Here is a 21868-nt window from a genome sequence, read left to right as displayed (position 1 = left end):
GTGCTGGGATTACAGGCGTGAGCCACTGCGACCGGCCTGGTGTGAGTCTTTTTTATCTCTGTATTCTGCACTGCAAAAGTGCCTTCTTGGAACATAGAAAGTACTCAAAATATAGACGGAGCAAATTAATAGTTAAGTGTGTAAGTGATCTTTACCTTTCTAAATTTGAATTTAAACATACCAGGGAATTTTAGAAGATCCTATAATGTGTATTTCTTTACTATTTACTGTAGCTTTAGATTCACAAAGATGACAAAATTAGTCCTTAGACAAGGGACAATTTTGTACCTGATGCATGGTAAACTGTTCCTAGGGGACCTAAATGGAGAGCATATACTACTAGCTATACCTCCACCAAACAAAGGTGGAAGGCGAGATCTGTCTGGAAGTCAATGTAGAACTGCCACACTGGGGTGGGCAAAGGAATTGGAGCTTTAATAGTATATATATCTTGTGAGGCTGTTGAATGGATTGAACGCAAACACATGTAAAGTGCCTAGGACAGTACCTGGCCCCTAATCCTTACATAACAAACATTATTTATTATTCACGCAGAAATGGATACAAGAGGTAGGATATAAATGTCCAAGTCAAGGTGGGGTATGGGACAGTGAGAAATCACTCACCACGAATTTCCTCTTTAGGAAACTGATGCTCCCTGCCCTCAATTTCACCAAGCCTCTGGTTAAAGCACCCTGTTTTTGTTACAACTGTAGGCTTCAGGCATGTGCCCACTGAGGCCAGACTCTATAGGGCTTGGCAGAAAATGGCAGGGTGTGTTATCATCTCTCATGGCCATTGGTTATGTCCTTCATGAAAGAGATCAGCTTTACCCCCAGACAGCCTGGGTAAAAGGAAAGAGGAAAGAAGACAGCTTTCCCTAGAGGTTTTTTCTGCCTATGGTCAGCAACCCAAGAGGGCCAAGAGTCAGAAAATCATGCCCCTTGCAGGGTTAGCAAAGTCAAGTTTAGTGGCAAGCAAAGCAGGGAGATTAAAAGTATAATGTGAGATAAAACTGGGACACAGGGAAATCCTAAAAACCACACCTCTCCCAATCACCTCCTGCTGTGTACATCCCAAAGATGAAAGCTATCCCTACTGCAAAGAATATATTACATCCACCAGAATGTAATTGGGGACAAGAAACCTTTAAATTCCTCTCACTCTAGCAGAGTAGTGCATTCCCCCTGAGTTGCTGATGTGAAGGTTGTGAAAAATTTTACATGCTTACCATATAATTAATATACAGATAAGACAACTTAGGCACAGAATGATTAAGTGAATTGCTCAAGGACTCACAGCTAATCAATCGTGAAGCCAAGATTCAGAGTTAGGCAGTTCGGCTTTAGAGATGATCCCCTTAAACACTTCGCTATCTTGCCTCTCAATTTAGAATGCAGAGAAAGTATAGTTTAATCTCCTTGGTTGTATAAAAAAGAAAACGAAAGTTCCCAAAGTGGACTACATAAACAGCGGAAGATCTGGTACATAGAACCCAAGGGGTTGTAGGGTCAGGGGAGTACATTTATGATGGAAGAAATGTCTCTCAAAAGCCAATAAAACACTCCAAAATTATATACTCCTACCTTAAAATAAGAAGTTTAAGAGTGAAAATAATGTGCTAATAATTGGAAATACTATGTAAAATATATAAGCAATTCATTTTTACTAAATGTTAAGTATAAGGTTTCTATCCAATGACAATATAACACAAAAATTGGGGGATTTTTTTTCACATTAGTAAACAGGTTTGATAAGGATATTAAGTTGACCTTTCTCTTTATCTTACAATATAAAAATTAATTACATGTTTTATGGTGTTTGCAACCTTTGTAGAAGCAAAGTGCTCTTTAATTTTCAAGTTTCTCTTCCTGAAAAGGTTAGGTGAAAATATCATAGCATTTATCGAAAACAAGAAAAAAATGAGTAAGATATTATATATTAGAATAGACAATGTAAACAAAAAAAGGCAATAAAAAATAATTTAGGTTATCTTGCATGTCTAGATAGGCTCTCAACTCATAATAAAAACTTTAAGTGAAATCCTACTTATAAAAAATAAAGGCCTTACAGATATCAGAGTGAATTCATGCAGTTATGAGAGATATTTAAGCCTGGAATTAAACTGAAACCTAAATTTGCATTCCTCTATATCCCACTTGGTTTTAGAAGTTAAGAAAAAATGCTCCAAACAGAAAATCATGATGTTCTTTTGTACATTTAGGCTACAAAGCTTCTTAAGTATTGTTCTAAGAGACTACATCAAATTTTCCCAAACAGGCCTAAAGCCTCTTTCAGGGAAAACAAATATCATTAGAAAATTATTACCATTGTGTATGAGCAGTGTTAATGCAACTTTCTGACATTATTCATTTACATTCATACAAATGGAACCAAAGTTTCATGAAACAATACTTATTCTTAGTATAGGCAATGTTCTCTGATACTTCTATTGTCTTAAAAAAAAAATTCTGATGGCAACTTATACTGATTACTTGACCCATTAGTGGTTCTATAGTGGACCACAATTTAGAATCATTGGTTTATACTTTAGTCTCATCAAGACATAAGTATAAGCTATTTTCTCCAGAAAACAATTTACACTCATAATTACAAACATGAAATGCTTATAAGTTTCTGTGAGAAATCTACCCCAAAACATCGCTTGTTATTTCAGCGTTGCCTTAAGAGAAAGAAAGAAGCGTGAAACCAGCCTGTCTCTGCTGAGGTAACAGAATCAGGAGTGGATGTTGCCACTGCTCATTAGTTTTGCCACAGGAGGGGTAATAAAAGGGGTGAGACAGACACCGACCCACTTTGAAACAGTCCCCTGGTTATGTTCATAAAGTTTGGTGGGAGTTGCAGGCAAATCCCTCTGTGTCCTCCCCAGAGAAAAATGGGAGTTCATAACTACTCAGACAGACAGGAAACAAATTCCCCTGTAGAGGGCTGAGGCCAGGTGGGCAAAAGCTGATTGTGGCTGGCACTATCCTGTCCAAATACAGGCCCTGGCAGGCTGTCCTCCCACTTACCCTGCTCTGTGTCCTCACACTTTCATCTCATGGCTTATTGCTGGAAGAAAGCTGAAAAGCAAGCTAACAGTCTTTTAAGACACAAGAACTGGTTTAATCTTTTATTTTTTTCCAAGTAAAAGAAACATCCGCCTACCCTACTCCTTTCCCTAAACAAAATCTTCGATAAATCTCAATGTATAAGACAGAGCTGTTGCTGCGCTGGAGAGGAGTGCTGCGGAGAGCCCTGCCCACTCCTCCTCCCTCCTTATCTGTCAGTCCCTCAGGCTCCTCCATGGAACCCTAGTCCTCTAGAAATGCAGGAATACAGTAATAGTTAAGCATATTTAATGATCCTTGCCAAAGGCAATCAAACCATTGCCATATTTGTTCGCTAATCTTTGCTTGCTCACCAGCTCTCTAAATCCCACTTCAATAAAGAACTCCCTAAAACCTCAGCAAGTGACGCTTCACCAAGAACCTACATAAAGCAACATTTCTGAAATTGTCACTCTACATTTGGCTCTTTTTCTTCTATTAAACTGACAGACTATCAGAAACAGAACATCAGCCAAACAGCTGGGTCCTTACTCCTCATTGCCTGCAGTACCTCTTGTTACTACAATGTACCAATAAATCCAGCCAACCAAACTCTTCTGATAGCCACTCCAACAGAAAGTATGATTCTAAGAAGACGACTGGACTATTACAAGATTTATGTTACTACAGAAGTATGAAAACATGTTTCAATATAGCTGAAGCTGAATTAGTTCTTCTTTTCTTTTAGCAAGAAATTTTGGAATTGCTTAGACTCACCAACTCTAGCATCGCCTAGGGGAGAAGGGGCTGCTTTCCCCGCCTATTTTATTGGTCTTGATAGGATAAGGCACAGCCAAGGAATAAGACACGTGAAGATGTAGTGCTGCTGTTACTACACTCACCCTGCAATGTGATGCTTCCTGTGATAAAGATTAAACAAACCATCTTTTTCTTTGAAGAGACTGTCCTGTATGTTTATAAACATGTGGGCTTTCTGAGAAACTGAAACCTTTAAAAAGGCTGAAATTAAGTAATTTATCATGCTGAATGGGAAAACAAACAAACAAACCTGTTTCTAGTAAAACAGAACTGAAGGGAACTAAAAGGGTACAGAAGTAGAGATTAATTCCTTACAAAAGTTATTTTGAGGTAGCACACAATGATAATGATAGGCAGAAAAGTTCAGATTTTGATAGATCTATTAATATCCTATCACTGGGTCTTACACTAAAAAATGTAACTTTAAAGCTTCTTCCTATAAGGAAATTTCTACTCCCCCAATAACATTATTTCAATTATTTAAAAAACTCAACTCTAGCTGTTCGCCATTTTTTTGCATAATTAATACTTTGACATAACTTTCAAAATGATGTCTGGTAATGAAGAAAAAATAGTACCTTTTCCAATTCTCTTGGTATTCGCAAACAAGTGTATACTCTTTCTCTTCTTTCTGTATACTTGGCCTCATTATGTTCAAGGAAGTACCCTCTTGTTAGTTCAGCACTGAGGAACCTCAACAATGAAAGCTCTACAGAAAAGAAAATGACAGAAAACAAAAAGAACAGTATTTATCAAGGAACTTCCATGCTAGCTGGGGCCACAGGTAATATACATATAAAACAAAGAGACCAAAATAAATGTTATCTATAATTCTATGCCTAGAACTGAACAACTACACATAATGATCAGCAAGTATTTTTGAGAAAAGTATTCTTCTTTGTGGTATAACCTGAAAATGCCACAGGAATATGGAAGGGAATAATTACTAAGGGCTAGAATAGTCAGAAAAGTATTTTTCAAGAGCTCGGTCTTGGTTCTTACAGGTGATACAGTACCTGGACTGACAGAGATGGAGGGAAAATCAGTAGCTGTCAAGAATATATAAAGTAGAGCAATACATAGAGTCAAAAGGGAGCCAAGTCACACAACGGGCACCGCTTTAGTTCAAGAACCATCCTGGATGAACTATATGGATACTGGTGCCCCAGCTCCCTTCTTAGTTCAGCCTCAGAGATCCTGCACAAACATCTAAATAATGCCATTTCCCTACATGAAGACTTACCAACATGATACAATAGTTACGCAAAGTGCAACCTCAACTGGATCAGAAAAACCTCCCTTTCCTTGGATCTTTCCACTCACCCATGTTTTTCCTCTGTTTCTCTAAAGCAAATTACTCCATAGTTATCTCATCTCGGGTGAGAAAAACAAGGTCAAAGGAAGTTATTTATATACTTTCCACTCACTACAATTGGAAGCTTGAGGTGAGAAGCGAAGGCTCTGGATGCTCGACCCCACCTCTTCTCAGTGCATTACACTTCCCAGATAGCCCATCCCCTCAATGACCCTCAGCACCCCTTACTTCATCTACACCTTCCTACTTTTACTCTGCAGGAGGTAAACTCTCTTCCAGAACGCAGGTTACCAAAAGGTTTCCAACTGTCCACTGTTCTCTTTGCTCTGAACTGGGCTTGTGGTCCTTTTTACCAAATGTGGTCTTAATGTTCCCTCCAAAAAATGACAAGGGAGGAAGGTTGATTTCATTTATGCAGATCTACTTATAGAGTTGCACCTTCTAGGAGTACTATGATCTAAAGCCTACATGCGAGGGGGAAAGAGTTTATAGTAAAAAATATTCTTGGCCGGGCATGGTGGCTCGCGCCTGTAATCCCAACACTTCGGGAGGCCGAGGCGGACAGATCACAAGGTCAGAAGTTCAAGACCAGCCTGGCCAACAGAGTGAAACCTATCTCTACTAAAAGTACAAAAAAAATTAGCTGAGCATGCTGGTGGGCGCCTGTAGTCCCAGCTACTTGGGAGGCTGAGGCAGGAGAATCGCTTGAACCCAGGAGGCAGAGGTTGCAGTAAGCCGAGATCACGCCACTGCACTCCAGCCTAGGTGACACAGCAGGACTGTGTCTCAAAACAACAACAACAAAAATATATATATATCCTTAAAAGCCCTTGGAAAGACTTTAGAAGCCAACTTGACTGGCTCTAAACAATAGGTCTACAACAGCTTACCTCCTCCAGCATTAAAATGGACTCCTGGTTCTTTGAGTATTATGTCAAGTGGCTTGCTTATGTTACGGTTTATTCCATATATATGTGTACGTACACACATACACAAACACACTTCTTTAAATACTAGATTCATAATCTGTTTGGGGAGTCAGTGTTACCATGAGAGATACCTGGAGTTGAAACAGAAGGAGAGAAAAGCCGACTTCTTTCTACCTTTGCCAGCCTCACGCGACGGGAGGCGGAATCTATCTCCATGTGTCGTACTTTCTCTTTTCAGTACATTTACAGTTGAAGTCACGTGGGTTAAGTGTTTGCAATATGTAAACTCTACTGTATAAATTAACAGATGTTTGGATTTAAAGGACTTAGTCTAACCAAATCCACGTAGAGTAGAACTTCTGGTTAGGAACTTTCTAATATGTTCTACGCTGGCGAGAACCAGAACAAGATCTGCTCTTTCAAGGTGAGAAAAAGAAAGCCTTTTGAGTTGCAAACAAAAATAGCCAAGACTAATGAAAGATAAACAAATCATACTCAGTTCAGTCAGTTTTCCAATCAGGAAAAAAAGTATGTTTTGATTAGTTAGTATCTACAAATTATCAGTTCATGTAAAAATCGAGAAGCAACAGGACTTTCAGAAAGCAGAGGAGATTCCACATATACAATTTTTCACTAACTTTAGTAAACTCTGAATTTTGAACCCCAGAGGCTACTTCACCACACTCTCCCGACAGCAGCCAACCCTGCAGCTTCCCCATCCCTCCGTGCCACCTAAACCTGATTCACCGGTGCTCTTCTGTCTTGAATGGCTAATTTTTCTCATCTGAGTCTCTTTGGTAGCCCTTCCTCCTGTACCTGATCCTTAAGTGTTTGCTGGTTCAGTGCTCTATTCACTACAGTAAAATGTCAGCCATCCTTTAATGCTGGTATTCTCCAATATGTCCTCGTCATTCTTCCTTGTATTTATTCCCTATACCTACTCTGTTTCCTATACATGCTTTGTTTCCTATAGATTCCTAACTAAAATTAAAACCATCATCAAAATCCTAAAATCACATCTTCAGCTCTGGCTATTGAGTCATATTTCCAACAGCCTCCTCTACTTGGATATCCCATAGACACAGAAATTACCCTACAAAACAAAACCAGTATCTTGCCCACTGATTCAGCACCTCTCCTGGAGTCCTGACGTCAGTTCCTGGAGTTACCAGTGACGTACTTGCTGCAGTAGAAGCCCAGGGCCAATCTTGACAATCCCGTTTCTCTTCTTACCAAGGTCTACCAATTCTTCCTTTGAAATTAACTTTTTCTGCTTTTTCCTAAACTCCACGCTGGTTTAGTCCTCCCCATCTCTCTCCAGGTTATTGCAAAAGCTTCTTGATTGAGTACCATTCTTCCCATCTTTCCTCCCTTCAATGCTAACCCCACCTGGCAGCCAGTCAGCAGCTCACACAGATCAGATATGGTTCTGCTGAAACCCTTCAGTGGTTCTTCATTACTTCCAGAATAAAGTCCTACCTCCTCAGTGCAGGCCATCCCAGAACCTCTACGACTGGACACAGGCCATCTCTTTAGTCATGCTTCACACCTGCCTCCCCTGAATCTCTAGGTCACAATTTTCTTTTTATACTACTTTTCATTTCTCCCAAACATGTCAATGGGTTCACACTGCTCCTTGGTCTGAGAATCCCCTACCAATTTTCCAGGAGTGAACATGCCCAGACGGTACCCTCTCTGTGAAGACTTCCCTAAGTTTCTCTGGCAGAGCCTGTCCTTTCCCCTACTCGGCTTCCACAGTACCTGCACCTGCCTATGATTTTCTGCAGCATACTACATTCTTTTTCTTGTCTGGTTTTCTCGTTCACCTTTGCATCACTGGGACCCAGCACATAACAGGTACTCAACAAATGTTTGCTAAAATACTATATAGGTCAGAGGAGAAGAAGAAAAATCATAGAGAACAAAAACAGAATCAGACAGTGAAAAGCTAAAAACGAAATGGAAAGGGAAGTGACTAAGAAAAGAAAGAATTACAGACATAAAATGGAGTGGCCAAACTAGTCTCTTTAGGAGTCAGGCAGCAAAGAACAGAACTGACAAAGAATTGAGGAAGCGATGTAAACGGCAAACTGAGCTAAACTTTCATATGGGTGATTTGTCCCTTCTGATATGATAATTTCTGGCATTTTCTCATTTTCCATTACCACTGAATTTCTCTATTGAAAGATGATCTATATGAAAACAAAAGTGGAATTAATCAAAATGTTCAACAGTAATGGAATTGCTTAATAAATAACAATGTACCAATACAAAACAAAAATCAGAAGTGGCAAAAGAAGAGCATACCAGATACTTGAGAAAAGAACTTGTGATTGTGACAGAATTGTTCTGAGACTCGAGGAGTTAGCAGGGAAGGAGTGAAAAGCTTCACTCAATGTAGCAGCTGCTGATGATTCAGGAGCCTCTACTCTGTATGTGTAGCTAAGTGACTATAAAGGTAACCCAACGGGTACCTGAACCTCAAACCCCCTGAGGAAACAGGGTCCCATGATGCAGTCACAGCCAATGAGTACCCTGGGTTTGGGAATAAGGAGATCCTCATTATCCACACTAAGTGCAAGGAAAGAAATTAGGCAGCCCACAAGAATGCCATCTGGGTTAAAGAGATACAGAAACACATTACTGCACAATCATTTTCAATTTTAAAAAGCAAATTAAATAAAAAGGTTTATTTGGGGCCAGGCACAGTGGCTCACGCCTGTAATCCCAGCACTTTTGGGAGGCTGAGGTGGGAGGATTGCCTGAGGTCAGGAGTTTGAGACCAGCCTGTCCAAAATGGCTAAACCCCGTCTCTACTAAAAATCCAAAAAATTAGCCAGGTGTGGTGGCAGGCGCCTGTAATCCCAGCTACTTGGGAGGCTGAGGCATGAGAATCACTTGAACCCCAGAGGAAGAGGTTGCAGTGAGCCGAGATCATGCACTGTACTCCAGCCTGGGTGACAAGAGTGAAACTCCATCTCAAAAAAAAAAAAAAAAAGGTTTATTTGGAAAATTATTCTCCACAATGGTGTCTTCTCTGGTGACTGGAGATGACAGCTTTGACCATAATGAGAGTTGTGTTATGATCCACAGAAGAGCATGGGATTAGCAATCAGAGGAAGGGAGTCCTGGTACCAGCTGTCTTAAACATTAGTCCTGTGACCCTGCTCCAGTCACAGATGTCAATTTCACCGAAGAGAAAATGGAAGCTTAGAGCAGTTTTTTAATACCTGTCAACTGTTTGCCTTATCCACAGAATCATCAAAGGATTAAGAGAGTATTTGTATGAAAGTATATAAAAACTGCAAAGCATGACACGGTGTCTTCAACTACTTCATATTAACTTCACAAGTACTGTAGCATTAATCAGTTCTGGTTTGGTGGTTATCTAATGTTTATTTCTGCAATCCTAGCTCTATCATTAAAAGGTAATATGACAAATAAGTATATCTAACAACCTATATCATCTAAGTAACTTTCTGTAAACATGTTATCATACAATATAAATACTGAGTGTTTTAATTACAAGTACAAAACAGTGCTGTGTCCGGATTCTACCTCTAGATAGCCAAGAATTTTAATTATAAACACTAGTTTAGATTCTACAACGAAGAATATAAAAAGTCAAATAAAAACATAACCTATTTTGAGTGTACAGCTCTCATAACCATGAAACAGGTTCTACTGTTATGCCCATTTTGCAGATGAAGAAATCAAGGCCCAGAGAGGCAAAGGAGATCTCCAAGGTCACACAGGAAGCAAGCAGAAAAGCCAGAATTCAAAGTCAAGCAGTCTATGGCTAGAGTGTGTGCTTTTCACCATTAGATAGCTTTGCCTATTATTGCCTCAAGTGCCTTTGTAAACAGGCCACTGCGTTACTTCTGGAAAATTAGGAGCCCTCTGTCCCTCCCCTTTACCTGTGCTCCCAGTTCACCTTGGGCTGACTTCTGTGAAGCTACACTCTTTACTAGTTGCTCCCTTACAAGACCATGAACTTTCTAAGAGCAGGCCCCATGTATCCCTATATTCTCGAAGTCCAGCCCTGCCGGTGAGTTCTGAATGTAAGGGTAATCTTTGCGTACAACTAGCGCGATGCTAATAGGCTGGGGAATGGTTTTAAATGATACATTGAAGAAATACTAACCACAACAACAAAGTTTCATAAGGTTAAATATCTTGAAAGCTTTGTCTTACCTCCTTCTCACCTACTCCTGCGTAGGGATTAGGATCCTCCTACTTTACAGTATAAGGCAGTTTACAAAGGTCTTGCACACATTGCTTCATACAATTCTTGCAACAATCATGAGAGCTAAAGAGAGCAATTAATGGTGTCCATATTTTGTCCACTTTCATATTATGAAAAAACTGAGGTTCACAGAAGTTGAGAGACTTGTCCAAAGTCATTGAAAGGCTAAGTGACAAATTGGGAATAGTACCTAGTCCAGCGTGCTCTCTCCCCTATATCAAAATGATCAACCATCTCTCTGACAATTATAATTTGGCTGTGATTCATGGTGAAAGAGGTAGGAGGGTACACTGCCTCGTTGCTGGGGCCATCGAGTTAGCCTCGCTGCTTCTGCTCGCCGGGACCACTCCCACCTTTTCCTGGAGAAGGCTGCATTTCCCAGAGCGCCACTCAATCTCCAGTGCCGAGGTACACCTGCGTTTCAGTGTTTCGCTTGTTTTTATTTTGTTAAACATTGCTCTCTAGAATTCTATAGACCTATCTGAACTTATCTGTCCTATAATTTTGGCTATAGTTGACTGGTTAATTATTTAGCAAAGCCACTGTTCTTTACCTGTGGGTATCACCAAGAACTCTGATAGCTAAGTACATCTTAACTACTGTCAGACTTTTGTGGTATTTCATTCCTTCTAAGCAAAACAGTCACTCTCATTTGTTATGCCAAACATCTACCTTTACGTTTTAAGAATAAGTATTTTTCCAATAATCCAAATATTTATTTTCTGAACACTGATTTCAGTTTTTAAGATGTCAATTAATTTTAGTTCATTTATCCCAATCTTACCAGGAAGAAATATCATTCAGTAAAAGTCTTTTAAAAATAGACACTTTGGGAGGCCGAGGCGGGTAGATCCCGATGTCAAGAGATGGAGACCATCCTGGCCAACATGGTGAAACATTATCTCTACTAAAAATACCAAAATTAGCTGGGCATGGTGGTGCACGCCTGCAGTCCCAGCTACTCGGGAGGCTGAGGTAGGAGAGTTGCTTGAACCCGGGAGGCGGAGGTTGCAGTGAGCCGAGATCGCACCACTGCACTCCAGCCTGGTGACAGAGCGAGACTCTATCTCAAAAAAAAAAAAAAAAAAAGAAACATTTTACTATTTAATTATAACATAAACAAGTGCTTCAACATTAGAAGAACTATGTTTTGTCAACTGTGAATTTTCCTTTTTTTTTTTTGAGATAGGGTCTCACTCTGTTGCCCAGGCTGCAGCTCAGTGGCACAATCTTGGCTCACTGCAACCTCTGCCTCCAGGGCTCAAGTGATCCTCCCACCTCAGCCTCTCTAGCAGCTGGGACTACAGGCACATGCTATCATGTCCACCTAACTTTGGTATTTTTTATAGAGACAGGGTTTTACTATGTTGCCTAGGCTGGTCTTGAACTCCTAGGCTCAAGCAATCCACCCGCCTTGGCCTCTCCAAGTGCTAGGATTATAGGTGTGAGCTACCGCGCCCAGCCGTCAACTGTGAACATGTAATATGAGGAAAATAATACCAATCATAAATCCAAATCAATTCCTCCAGCACATACGTACATATATATATATATACTTTTTTTTTTTTTTTTGGAGACAGAGTCTTGCTCTGTCACCTGTTGCCCAGGCGGGAGTGCAGTGGCACGATCTCGTCTCACTGCAACCTCCACCTCCACCTCCTGGGTTCCAGCAATTCCCCTGGCTCAGCCTCCAAGTAGCTGGGATTACAGGCGCACACCTCCAAGCCCGGCTAATTTTTTGTATTTTAGTAGAGACAGGGTTTCACCGTGTTGCCCATACTGGTCTTGAACTACTGAGCTCAGGCAATCCACCCGCCTCAGCCTCCCAAAGTGCTGGGATTACAGGGGTGAGCCACCGCGCCCAGCCCCGCCAGCATATTTTTACATGATGTCATCTCCTACCACAGAATTGCTCTGGGATCCAGAACTTAAATTCAGAAAAAGCATAGTATAAATTGCTTTTTCCTCACCCCTAAGAGAAAACACACAATGTTTAATTATCTTCTAAGAAAACTTATTTTAGAAATAAGAACTTAAGATTAAAAAGTATTAATTAAAAGTAATGAGTAATCATAAACATATTTATATGTTCAGTAATATGTCTAAATATATCTTTCTTAAAATAGCATTGAGCATTTAAAAAGCTGGAAAGTAATACTGGTTAACTGTTAGGAAAATATGAAACATGCATATCTCCATAGTCTTAAATAACATAAAACTTTAGTAAACTTTATTAAGGTTACACTAAAATATTAAATAAGCTTATTAAACAGAGACACACTCTCGTACAAGGCCAATTAGTAATCAGCTTTTCTGGGGATCAATAATACAACAGCAATTCTGCTTTCCTAAGTCAAACATTAAGTAAAAGAACCATTTCACACAGTATATTCAAGTTTTTAAGATGTTCGAAAAAATGTTTTATAGTCTCATTTAGAGGAGTAAAGAGTAGAATATTTATAAATGTATAGATGGAAAACAGGTATAAACAAAGGAGTGACTTTTTCCAAAGTCATAAGGTTATAAAGCAAAAGATTACAAATGAGAATAGAATATCATTAATTTGACAGTCAATGCTATATAGGCTTTCTAGAGACTTCTTTTATGCAAGTAGTCCCCAAATTGGAGCACAAATGAGCTGCTAGGATTGAATTTCAGAGCGTAAACTAAGTTAAAGTTAAAAACTGTAAAAAGCCAAGACACTGAACTGATCAAAAACCAAAATAAGTAACTTTTCATTGTTCATTTGGTCTATATATACTAATTAAAGCAAGTGAGAATTTTAAAAGCAAAGCAATAGTTTGTCAGAAGCAGCTAATTTTACTTTGTATCTGGTTTGTGGTTACTCCAAGTAATTTCCCGGTTTTATAATTATTTTTATTTTTCTTTGTAAACAAATTAATTGGCTCTAGATCATAATTTTAGAATCAGTCACCCTTTAATCATCCATTAGGTTAAGTCTGGGGCCACTGGGATAACTACGTGATACAGGTAAAGACTGGTTAAATGAAAACATATTTTAATAAAAATGTATTTGTAAGAAGAAACTGACAAATTTTCAATTACACAAAGAATAAGACATAGGTAATATGAATAGTTAAAACCTTCGTCCCACTCTAAATCTTTTGATGGTATTGCTAAAAATTCAGTTGACTCTTCTGGGTTTCAGTCTTTCTTCCTGCCTCTGCTCAATCTCTAACAGAGGTGAAGCAAGAAGAGGTCTAACCATGGTTAAAGGGAGAGGAGAGAGGCAAAAGAGATGGATAATAAGGTGAAGTTTTAGAAGTCCAGAGTCACTATTAGAGGAGGAAGGAAATGGGTCCATGGCACTGTTACCAGTAGAAACAATATGTTCACCTATACCTGACTTCAGGCTTTCTTGTTGTACAAGCAATACCTATCCCCATGCATCTCCAACACCTGCATTACACAGGTACTCTTTTATCCTCACAGGTGCTACCCTTATTTACACCAAGCCTTCTGTTAAGTCTCCACGGTGACTAGAAGCAACCTAGATGCTTCAGATACTGAACTATCTAGTAGTGGCATTATGAAACAGAACCAAACAGATTAGGCAAGCAGTCTAAGCAAGCACAGAGTTTACAAAGCAATTCAACAACCCAACCAAGCCAAAAACACAGATTTCCTAATGCTTAGTCCAAAGTTGATTTGCTGTACTTAGATTCCTAAACAAAAATATGACTATACAGAAACTCTCCTACCTAGGACTTCTGCAGATGAATCAAGTGGGGAACAAGCACAAAAACATAATATTGATTATTTGGTTTTATGTCAAAAGGAACAACAGAAGTTGGTAGTATGTTCAAGGACAGGAAGAAAATACAGAAGAGATCAATCTGCAGTTCTTGATAACCACTATATCCAGAGTCCAAGGCCAGTAACCACATATGCAACAAGAGAATACACAATGACCATTCTGAGAGAGTAAATAAAAATAGGAATGATGAGTGGGATTCCCAATTCTAACTATGTTAAAAGGTGTTAAGTACTCGCATCTGAGACTTGCTTCAGCCTATTGCCAGGCTAAATATAAGTCAGAACGGGAGTTCTGAGAACAAAGTGATGAGGAAAAGAAAGCTTATACTTAATGGAGACACACGTATAATACAATATAGAGCATACACAGCTATTCATACAGACAAATACGCATACCTAGTTTCTAAACATATAAATCAACAAGCAGAGATATAAAACAAAAAATGAACCTCAGACACCACGTTTTGATTTATTTTATTCAGATGGAAAGAGTTTGGATAAGTACCTAATATGTACATTCATTTAGGGAATTCTAGGCTGTTGGGACTGATCAACAAATGTCTTATCTGTAGAAGCCCTAAATTCCTTGTGAGAAATGATAAAGGGAACTTTGGAACTGACTGATGGTTCAGCCACTAAGACACTAAGATTATGACTTTCAAAAAGAAAGCCAAAGGTTGCCTTAACTTGCAGGGGGATCTAGATCTCAAGAGCAGGGGTGCTAGACTCTCAGAGGCACACAAGAATATAAAAAATCGACAAGTAATACCTTAAGTCCGAGCATCTAGCCTTGGAGGACTAGTTTGATTCAGGGAGAAATGCTATCCAAATGACTCTAGGTGCTGCCACTCAAAGGCCCTCTGACCCAGGCCAGCTCCTAGGGAATCGTTTTTTTAAATTCTTAAAAGGAGGGGAAGGAGGGATTACAGAGCAGGGGAAGAGGGCGGCGCTAGACTTAGCAGCCTGGGCACTGAATAAGGACTAAAATAATTCAGTCTCTAGTGGGGACACCTTTAACAAATGTGGTTATCAGAGCTACAGACTGGGTGCTAGCAGTGGCAGGAGCTATGTGACTAGCAGAGCAGGGACACCAGGGGAAAAGAAGGAGGGGCTCATGTGGAGGCTCAGAGTGAACACTGGCCAGTGGCTCCAGCTGAAATACTACTAGAATTTGAATTCTCACCTAAATCCTGATCGCCAAGGCTAGTGTGACTTGGTAAAGCAGGAGTGGCCACTGACATGTCCTCACATAAAATCAATGGAACTGGGGAAAGAACATGGACTACCCCAACAGCTAAACCTGGAGGCATCTCCCTGATAATGACTTCCTGCAACTATGGGTTAAAAAAAAAATCCAGCCTTAAACATGGTGAGCCATGTTGGTGAAAAATGGATACGTGGTATAATGAAGTCCATGGAAGTCCAGGTATCCAGTCCCAGAAAAAGCCAGGGAAGAAGTGTTAAGTGATACTGCAAGCTCAAGATCTGTGCTCATCAATAGGCTTCAAACAACTTCATTTCCTCTCCATGCAAACAACAAAAAAGGGCTTTTAAAATGGTGGCTTTCCTGCAACTGAGAAATATTTTAAAGAAAGTATAGTGAAGCCTGGCTACATCTATCTCTATTTACAACAGAGTGCTTTTAATATTCAAGTCTAAGTAAGTAAACAGACAGTTGAGAGATTTGATATTTTGTCTTACTTAGATCCTGCCAATTCAGAAAGTAAATACTCTTGAAAGCAAATGTTTAACTGAGAACTAAACCAAATAAAGTATGGTTGAGAATTTTTAAGTGGTTAATTCAAAAAGACCAAACAAGACAGTCTGTAATTTTCCAAAGATATAGACTGCTTCAAAATCGAACCTACGTCCAGTTCTGGGAATCAGCAAATCAATTAGAATCTCATCTGATCAACTTTATGCCCCTTAAGTACTTTTAAAATTTCAATACTCAAATACAATCAATGATGTAATCAGCCTCACAACTTAAAGTGATTTGCATGAACTGCAGGAAATAACGGCTAACACAGCCCCTTTTGGACAACAGAAATAATTTCTTAGTTGGAAGAAATTTAATGGAGTTATGGTTCAGTTGCTGTTTAAAGCTTGAGGATTAAAACGTTGGGTTCACTCTATATTTAAGAAAACATCCATCTCAAAATCTTTTTTCATTTAAAACTAATTTGCAACTGCAAATGAATACAAATGCAAGTTTTAGAAATTCTTTTAAAATGAGAATAAAAACCTAGAGCTTATAGGAACTGTAACATTGTAACAATACATTTAAAACTGGTCACTGAATGTAGGATTCATAAGTACACATTTTCTCATCTAGTGATTTTTTTGGCATAAGTTTCAGTTAGGAAAAGTTCAGATGCAACATTTTATGGAGTGTTAAATATTTCTGTACTGGGCAAAACTACTGAACTTCATGGTCACTACCACACTGTCAGCTGTCTGTGAAAAATCTATTTGGAAGGCAAGTTAACAGGTTTCTACGGCTCAAGTTCGCTTAAAATACAGAACAAAAAGTCACCTTGGCATGAATATAATTAAGAAATCAGCCGTGTGCTTCTCACGTTTGGGCTCCAAGACGTGGGAGATGCCCGCCAACCTAAGACCTTCCGAGGGCGGTGCAGGGACCCGGACAGAACTTTCCCAGCCGCAGACCTCTTCTAGTGCACACCTGGCCTGGCGCGGCCGGGGCCTCGGGGCTGCGCGCGGAACCCGCCCGAGGAGCTGTCAACGGCCGCGGAGCTTCGGCAGCCTCGGCGGCTCAGCGCGCCCACAGCCTGGACAGCCCCGGGAGGCAGCGGCGGCCGCACGGCTCGGGGGCCGGGGTCCCAAGACGTCCCCCGCCGCCCTCGGTCCCCAGTCCGCCCCACAGCGCCCGCCGCGGCCTACCGCCGCCCGCCTCACCTGTGCGGCCCCGGCGCCTCTCCCGCCGCCGGTCGCTCTCGTAGAAGCCCAGCGTCTCTGTGAGCTGAGGCGCCGGCGGGGGCCCCTGTCCGCCGCTGCCGCCCGGCTGCTCCGCCTCGCTGCGGCCGTCCCGCTGCGGGCCGTCCACGCCGCCACCGTCGCCTTCTCCCGAGGCGTCCGCGTCGCCGACGCCAGCCATGTTCCGAGCACAACAAACTGTCCCCGCCGCCTCCCTCCAGCCTCTGGCCCGGCCTCCGCCTCCGGCCGGCCCCCTCCCCGCCTCGCCCCGCCCCTCGCCGGAGCCCGGGCCGCCGCCGCCGCCGCCGCCATCCGTGGCCCGCCGACCGGCGCGAGCCATTGGCGTCAGCGACGCGTGTGAGGACGCCGCCGCCGCCGCCACGGCAGCCGCCATCTTCTTCCTGCCATCGCCGTGGCGGGCGGCAGTTTCTCGCGCCGTGGCTGGCTCGGCCGGCCGGGGCACCGCGCCGGGCTCCATGCAGCCGGGCTGCGCGGTCGCGCAGAGCGGGCGCCTCCGGGGCTCGGGTCGGGGACCCGGCAGGAGCGGGCCAGGGATGGCGGCTGCGGGCGGCGGGTCGGCCGTGGAGCCCCGGGGAGGCGGCCGCCACCGCCGCTGCCCGCAGTCTGCGAGGTGTCCGGCCGCCCGCTCAGGGCCCCTTTTGCAGACTCGGTGCCCGGAGTGCGCCGGCGCCGCCCGCCAGGTCTTGGCACTGCTGGCGCGGCCGCGGCGGCGGGGGCCGGGCTCCAGATCCCCGACCCCCGCGAGCGCCGGCCCTGCGTGCCCGCTATTTTGGTTCCATCTCTTCTGCATATTTATGCTTGCCTGTCACATTCTCTGGCCTCTGAGTGTCCTTTGGCAGTTTCCAAAGCATTTGGGCAAGAAGGAGCTTGGGGAGCTTCACAACAGGTGGGGACGCGCAGGGGAGGGGCCGCGGCCGGACCAGCAGAGAGCTTCAAGGGCTGGTGCGCCGACGGACTTTCCACACTGTCTTTCGGGACTGGGGTTAGGAGACAGCCCTTGGCCAGCACTGTGTCCTTATTCTGTCGCTTTACTTGGGGCTGGACCTCCCCTTTCCAGCTCTGGCGTGTGACCCCGCACTGAGCGGGGTGTCGAGACCACCACCAGCTGGGGCCGTGGGAGCGAAGGTGCCCCAGGCTCGGGGAAGGTGGGGACCTTTTGCCCGCTCCCCAAGTGATTGTTGCGCGCTCCGGTGAGGGGACAGTGGTACGTCGATTTCCCGTGTGCTAGCTTCGGGACTCGGCTGTGCTTTTGTGTCTCTGATTAGCAAAAGCAAAACGAATTCCTCCCCGAACACTAAGCTTCCTGGAAACTTCCCTAGACCTAAACTTGAGAACCGCATATAAATGGGCCTTGAGGGTTCTGTCGTCAGTAGCGGGTTACCTGATTGCAAACTGAGCAAGTTTAAAACGGAGTGGGCAGCTTTGGGCTGCAGAGCCGCCTGGCATTCTGACAGCTGAGCAGGAGGCAGAGGTGAGAGCCCAAGATGAACTAAAAATGCCCCAGCAAATGGGAGCCCAAACTCGGCCCAGCCTCGTTGAAAGGAGGAACATTCGGTGCAGCCGTCGGAACCTTATTATTTGTGAAACGGGACAGTTCACAGGATTACATTTTTAAGCCAATCCTGTGACCATCCTCCATGAAATTCTCTATTTTGTTTGCATGTGGTCAAAACTGAGCCTCACTGAAACAATTGAAAACAAATACTCTCGACAAATCTTAAGAACCGTTTTGAAAATCAAAAGGTAGGGAAAATGTTGTGGCTTCTTTCTGAGCTTTCTTCAGCCCAAATTCTATTATTCTCTGATGTTTTATGGTGTAAAATCATACCCATTCCCTTATGTGTTGATTTTCAAGGAAGTAGGCTTTTATTGCTATGTTTATGTCAGTTTCCATTTACTGTCTCACCACATTTATTGGGTTATCGCCTTTGCCTTTGACTCAACAGGAGCTGGCAGGGTAGGAATCCCAAATTCTGTTTCATAAGGCAGCCAGTTGTCAGAATGGACTTTCCTCATTTTCTATTATGAGGCCTGAGGAAAGTCATTCAGTTCCAAAGGCTGTGCCTATCCTTTTAAATAGAAGAGAGAGGTCCCGGCACGGTGGCTTACGCCTGTAATCCCAGCACTTTGGGAGGCCGAAGCGGGCGAATCACAAGGTCAGGAGTTCCAGACCAGCCTGGCCAACGTAGTGAAACCCCGTCTCTACTAAAAATACAAATGTTGGCCGGGCGTAATGGCAGGCGCCTGTATTCCGAGCTACTCGGGAGGCTGAGGCAGGAGAATCGCTTGAATCCGGGAGGCGGACGTTGCAGTGAACCGAACCGAGATCGCGTCACTGGACTCCAGCCCGGGCGACATAGTGAGACTCCGTCTCAAAAAAAAAAAAAAAAAAAGGAAGCAGCCGTGCCAAAAAAAAAAAAAAAAAAAAAGGAAGCAGCCGTGCCAAGGCTAGGTACTGCCTCAAGAAGCAGGAGGAACAAATAGGAAATGTGGGAATGCGAATGTGGGCAAGTTGAGGGACTTGTAGCTTCTGTTCGGTTGAATCTTTTCACTGAAGCTGCTTTATTCTATCTGACATGTGAAACTGCACAATTTCAAACAAACCCGTATTGAAGTCAACATACAAAAAAGCATTTAAAAACAGCATTAGTAAAAATAATTTGTTAAGTTAACGCTATTCTTCCCTTGTATAGGTGTTGATAATCAGATAATCAATAGCTTATTGCATATGGAAAGTTGTTTTATTTGAGTTAATTCAACATATTGCAACTTAGTTAGAATCCAGGAAAATAGTATTTTCAAATATGCATTTGGAATCTTCAAAATGCTAGGTTACAAATTACCTTAAAACAAGAAATATTTATGCAGCATAGAAGAACTAGCAGTTCTCTGAGGAAGATAAATAGTTAAAATATCATAATGCACTTTATATCAGTTGGAAAAAGAAAAATACAGGCTTAGATTTATGGTATTACCATTAGAAAAACAATATGAGTATTTAAGAAACATAGCAACCCTAGCCATTAAATAGGCATCAAATAACATTCTGAATTAAGTTATAAGATAAAACCAAAATCTGGATGACAATGACAATATTGTCCATCATTGTTATCCAGATCCTGGTTTTATCTTATAACTGGTTTTAGGGGCAATTCTAGTGAATTGTCCCTAAAAGATGTTTGAAATTAGTTCGGTACACTTTTCCTGAATCAACTTAAATATTGATTTCACAAACAATAAGATGGTGTGCCGTAGCATGTCATTGCACTAGAAAGAAAAAAAACTCTATACTCCACTAGTGGGGAATAATTTCAACAGAGGAAAGTGATGAATATTGGATGTGAGTTCAGAAATCAGATAAAGTCTAATGGTTGCTATATGCACTATGAGGCTAATGTATTTTGAAAATTGCAAAACAATATTTTTTAAACAAGAAAAATTTGGTGAGTAGCATACACAGACTTCAAAAATAAATTGCATAACTTCATATTTCAGTAATTAAAGATTTAACAATAGTGATTTTGTGCCTAAACAAAATATACTGAACCCATTATGTATAAACCATGGATTCCAAGCTCCAGAAAATTATCTTAATGAGGCATATAAACTCTTTTTGTTTAATGTCCACACCAAATCATTATGGTCTGCCATTTCATGAAATAACAAGTTTTAAAATAAGTGGTGTTTTTTAGTTTGTATATCTATATTCTTTCCTACCAGATATAGCACAGTGTAGTACAAGGGCCTACAGTTACAAGCCTTGGGAAAGATACTGTTTTGGCCACATATTTCATCTGTGTGACCCTGGAAAGAGGATCTCAGAGGGCCACTGTGGCCCTCAGTGTCTTTTCATTGGTAAATTGGGGCAACATCTTTCGTATAATGAAAGCTGAAAAAAATACGATTTTCCTTTATTCTCCCTTTCATTTAGGCTGTAGTTTTCACTTAACTGCAAAGCAATTTATCTCTTGATAACACTTCTGGTGTATTGTCCCTAAAGTATTTTTGAAAGTAGTTCTATACACTTTTCCTGAGTAATAAAAACATCACATATTTGCTAACTTGAAAGAATCCCGAGTCAGGAGATGGCCTGGATTCTCTCTGACCCTTCAACTAAAGTCTTTGATCAAAGGAGCACAGGTGACCCATTTCTGCTTCATTTTCTGACCTGTAAAGTATTGGACTCAATGACCCATCCTCCCTTCTAGCTCCAAAATACTGGGCTAAACTCCATGCAACTCCCTTCTGAGTTAAAAATAGTAGACAGGCCTGCACTATCAACATTTGTAGAAAAATATGAAATACTTAGAGTCACTTTGTAATTGAGTCTAAGATTTGAATGCATAGAGTTCAAATGCAATAATTGTGTTGATAACAAAGACATGTAAGTTTTTATGTACCTTTATGTTCTATGCATTAGTCCTTCATTCCTTGGCATGAGGAGAAGTGATGGTTTCTCAGTGACCTTCCATAACTCGAAGGCTGTGTTTCTCACACCAGGCCTCAGGGTTTCTACATTTTGAACAAATTTCCAATATTGTACCCATGCACACCTGAGTCTAAGAACTCTGCTGTAAGGTGACATTAAACAGCACCTGAAGTTATATTTGAGATGATTACTCAGTAATCATTGTACAGGTGATTTTCGTAGTATGGATTCAAACACTGAATAAAGCACAGTTTTAATTAAATCTGTATTTCTCAGTTGAAACTCTAGCATTACATGACTTCTATTTCATGAATCATAAATGTCATGTGTCTTCACAAATGTAGT

At 41.6% G+C, this 21868-nt stretch overlaps 1 protein-coding gene and 1 pseudogene across 2 annotated transcripts in view; one reads left to right on the top strand and one right to left on the bottom strand.

Annotated features, from left to right (window-relative positions):
* Window positions 1-17302, bottom strand: part of TAPT1 (transmembrane anterior posterior transformation 1) — a 65483-nt gene extending 48181 nt beyond the window's left edge. Inside the window, exons 1-2 of one of the 2 annotated variants that reach the window (XM_032135576.2) lie at window positions 17056-17302; window positions 4448-4578 (exon numbers count right to left, since the gene is read on the bottom strand). In XM_032135576.2, the coding sequence (XP_031991467.1) occupies window positions 4448-4578; window positions 17056-17254 (330 nt within the window). In that variant the 5' untranslated portion in view covers window positions 17255-17302. Of the gene's footprint in view, window positions 1-4447; window positions 4579-16672; window positions 16689-17055 lie in introns of those variants that run through there. The other variant, XM_058430156.1, reaches the window with a different exon arrangement.
* A 247-nt stretch (window positions 17303-17549) lies between these two features.
* The window catches only part of LOC116456931 (uncharacterized), a 63811-nt pseudogene continuing 59492 nt past the window's right edge, over window positions 17550-21868 (top strand).

This window comes from Hylobates moloch, unplaced genomic scaffold (genome assembly GCF_009828535.3).
Source record: "Hylobates moloch isolate HMO894 unplaced genomic scaffold, HMol_V3 SCAFFOLD_17, whole genome shotgun sequence".
Classification (NCBI taxonomy): Eukaryota; Metazoa; Chordata; class Mammalia; order Primates; family Hylobatidae; genus Hylobates; species Hylobates moloch.
Note: the sequence above shows the minus strand (reverse complement) of the source record. Positions and strands in the feature narration are given on the sequence as shown.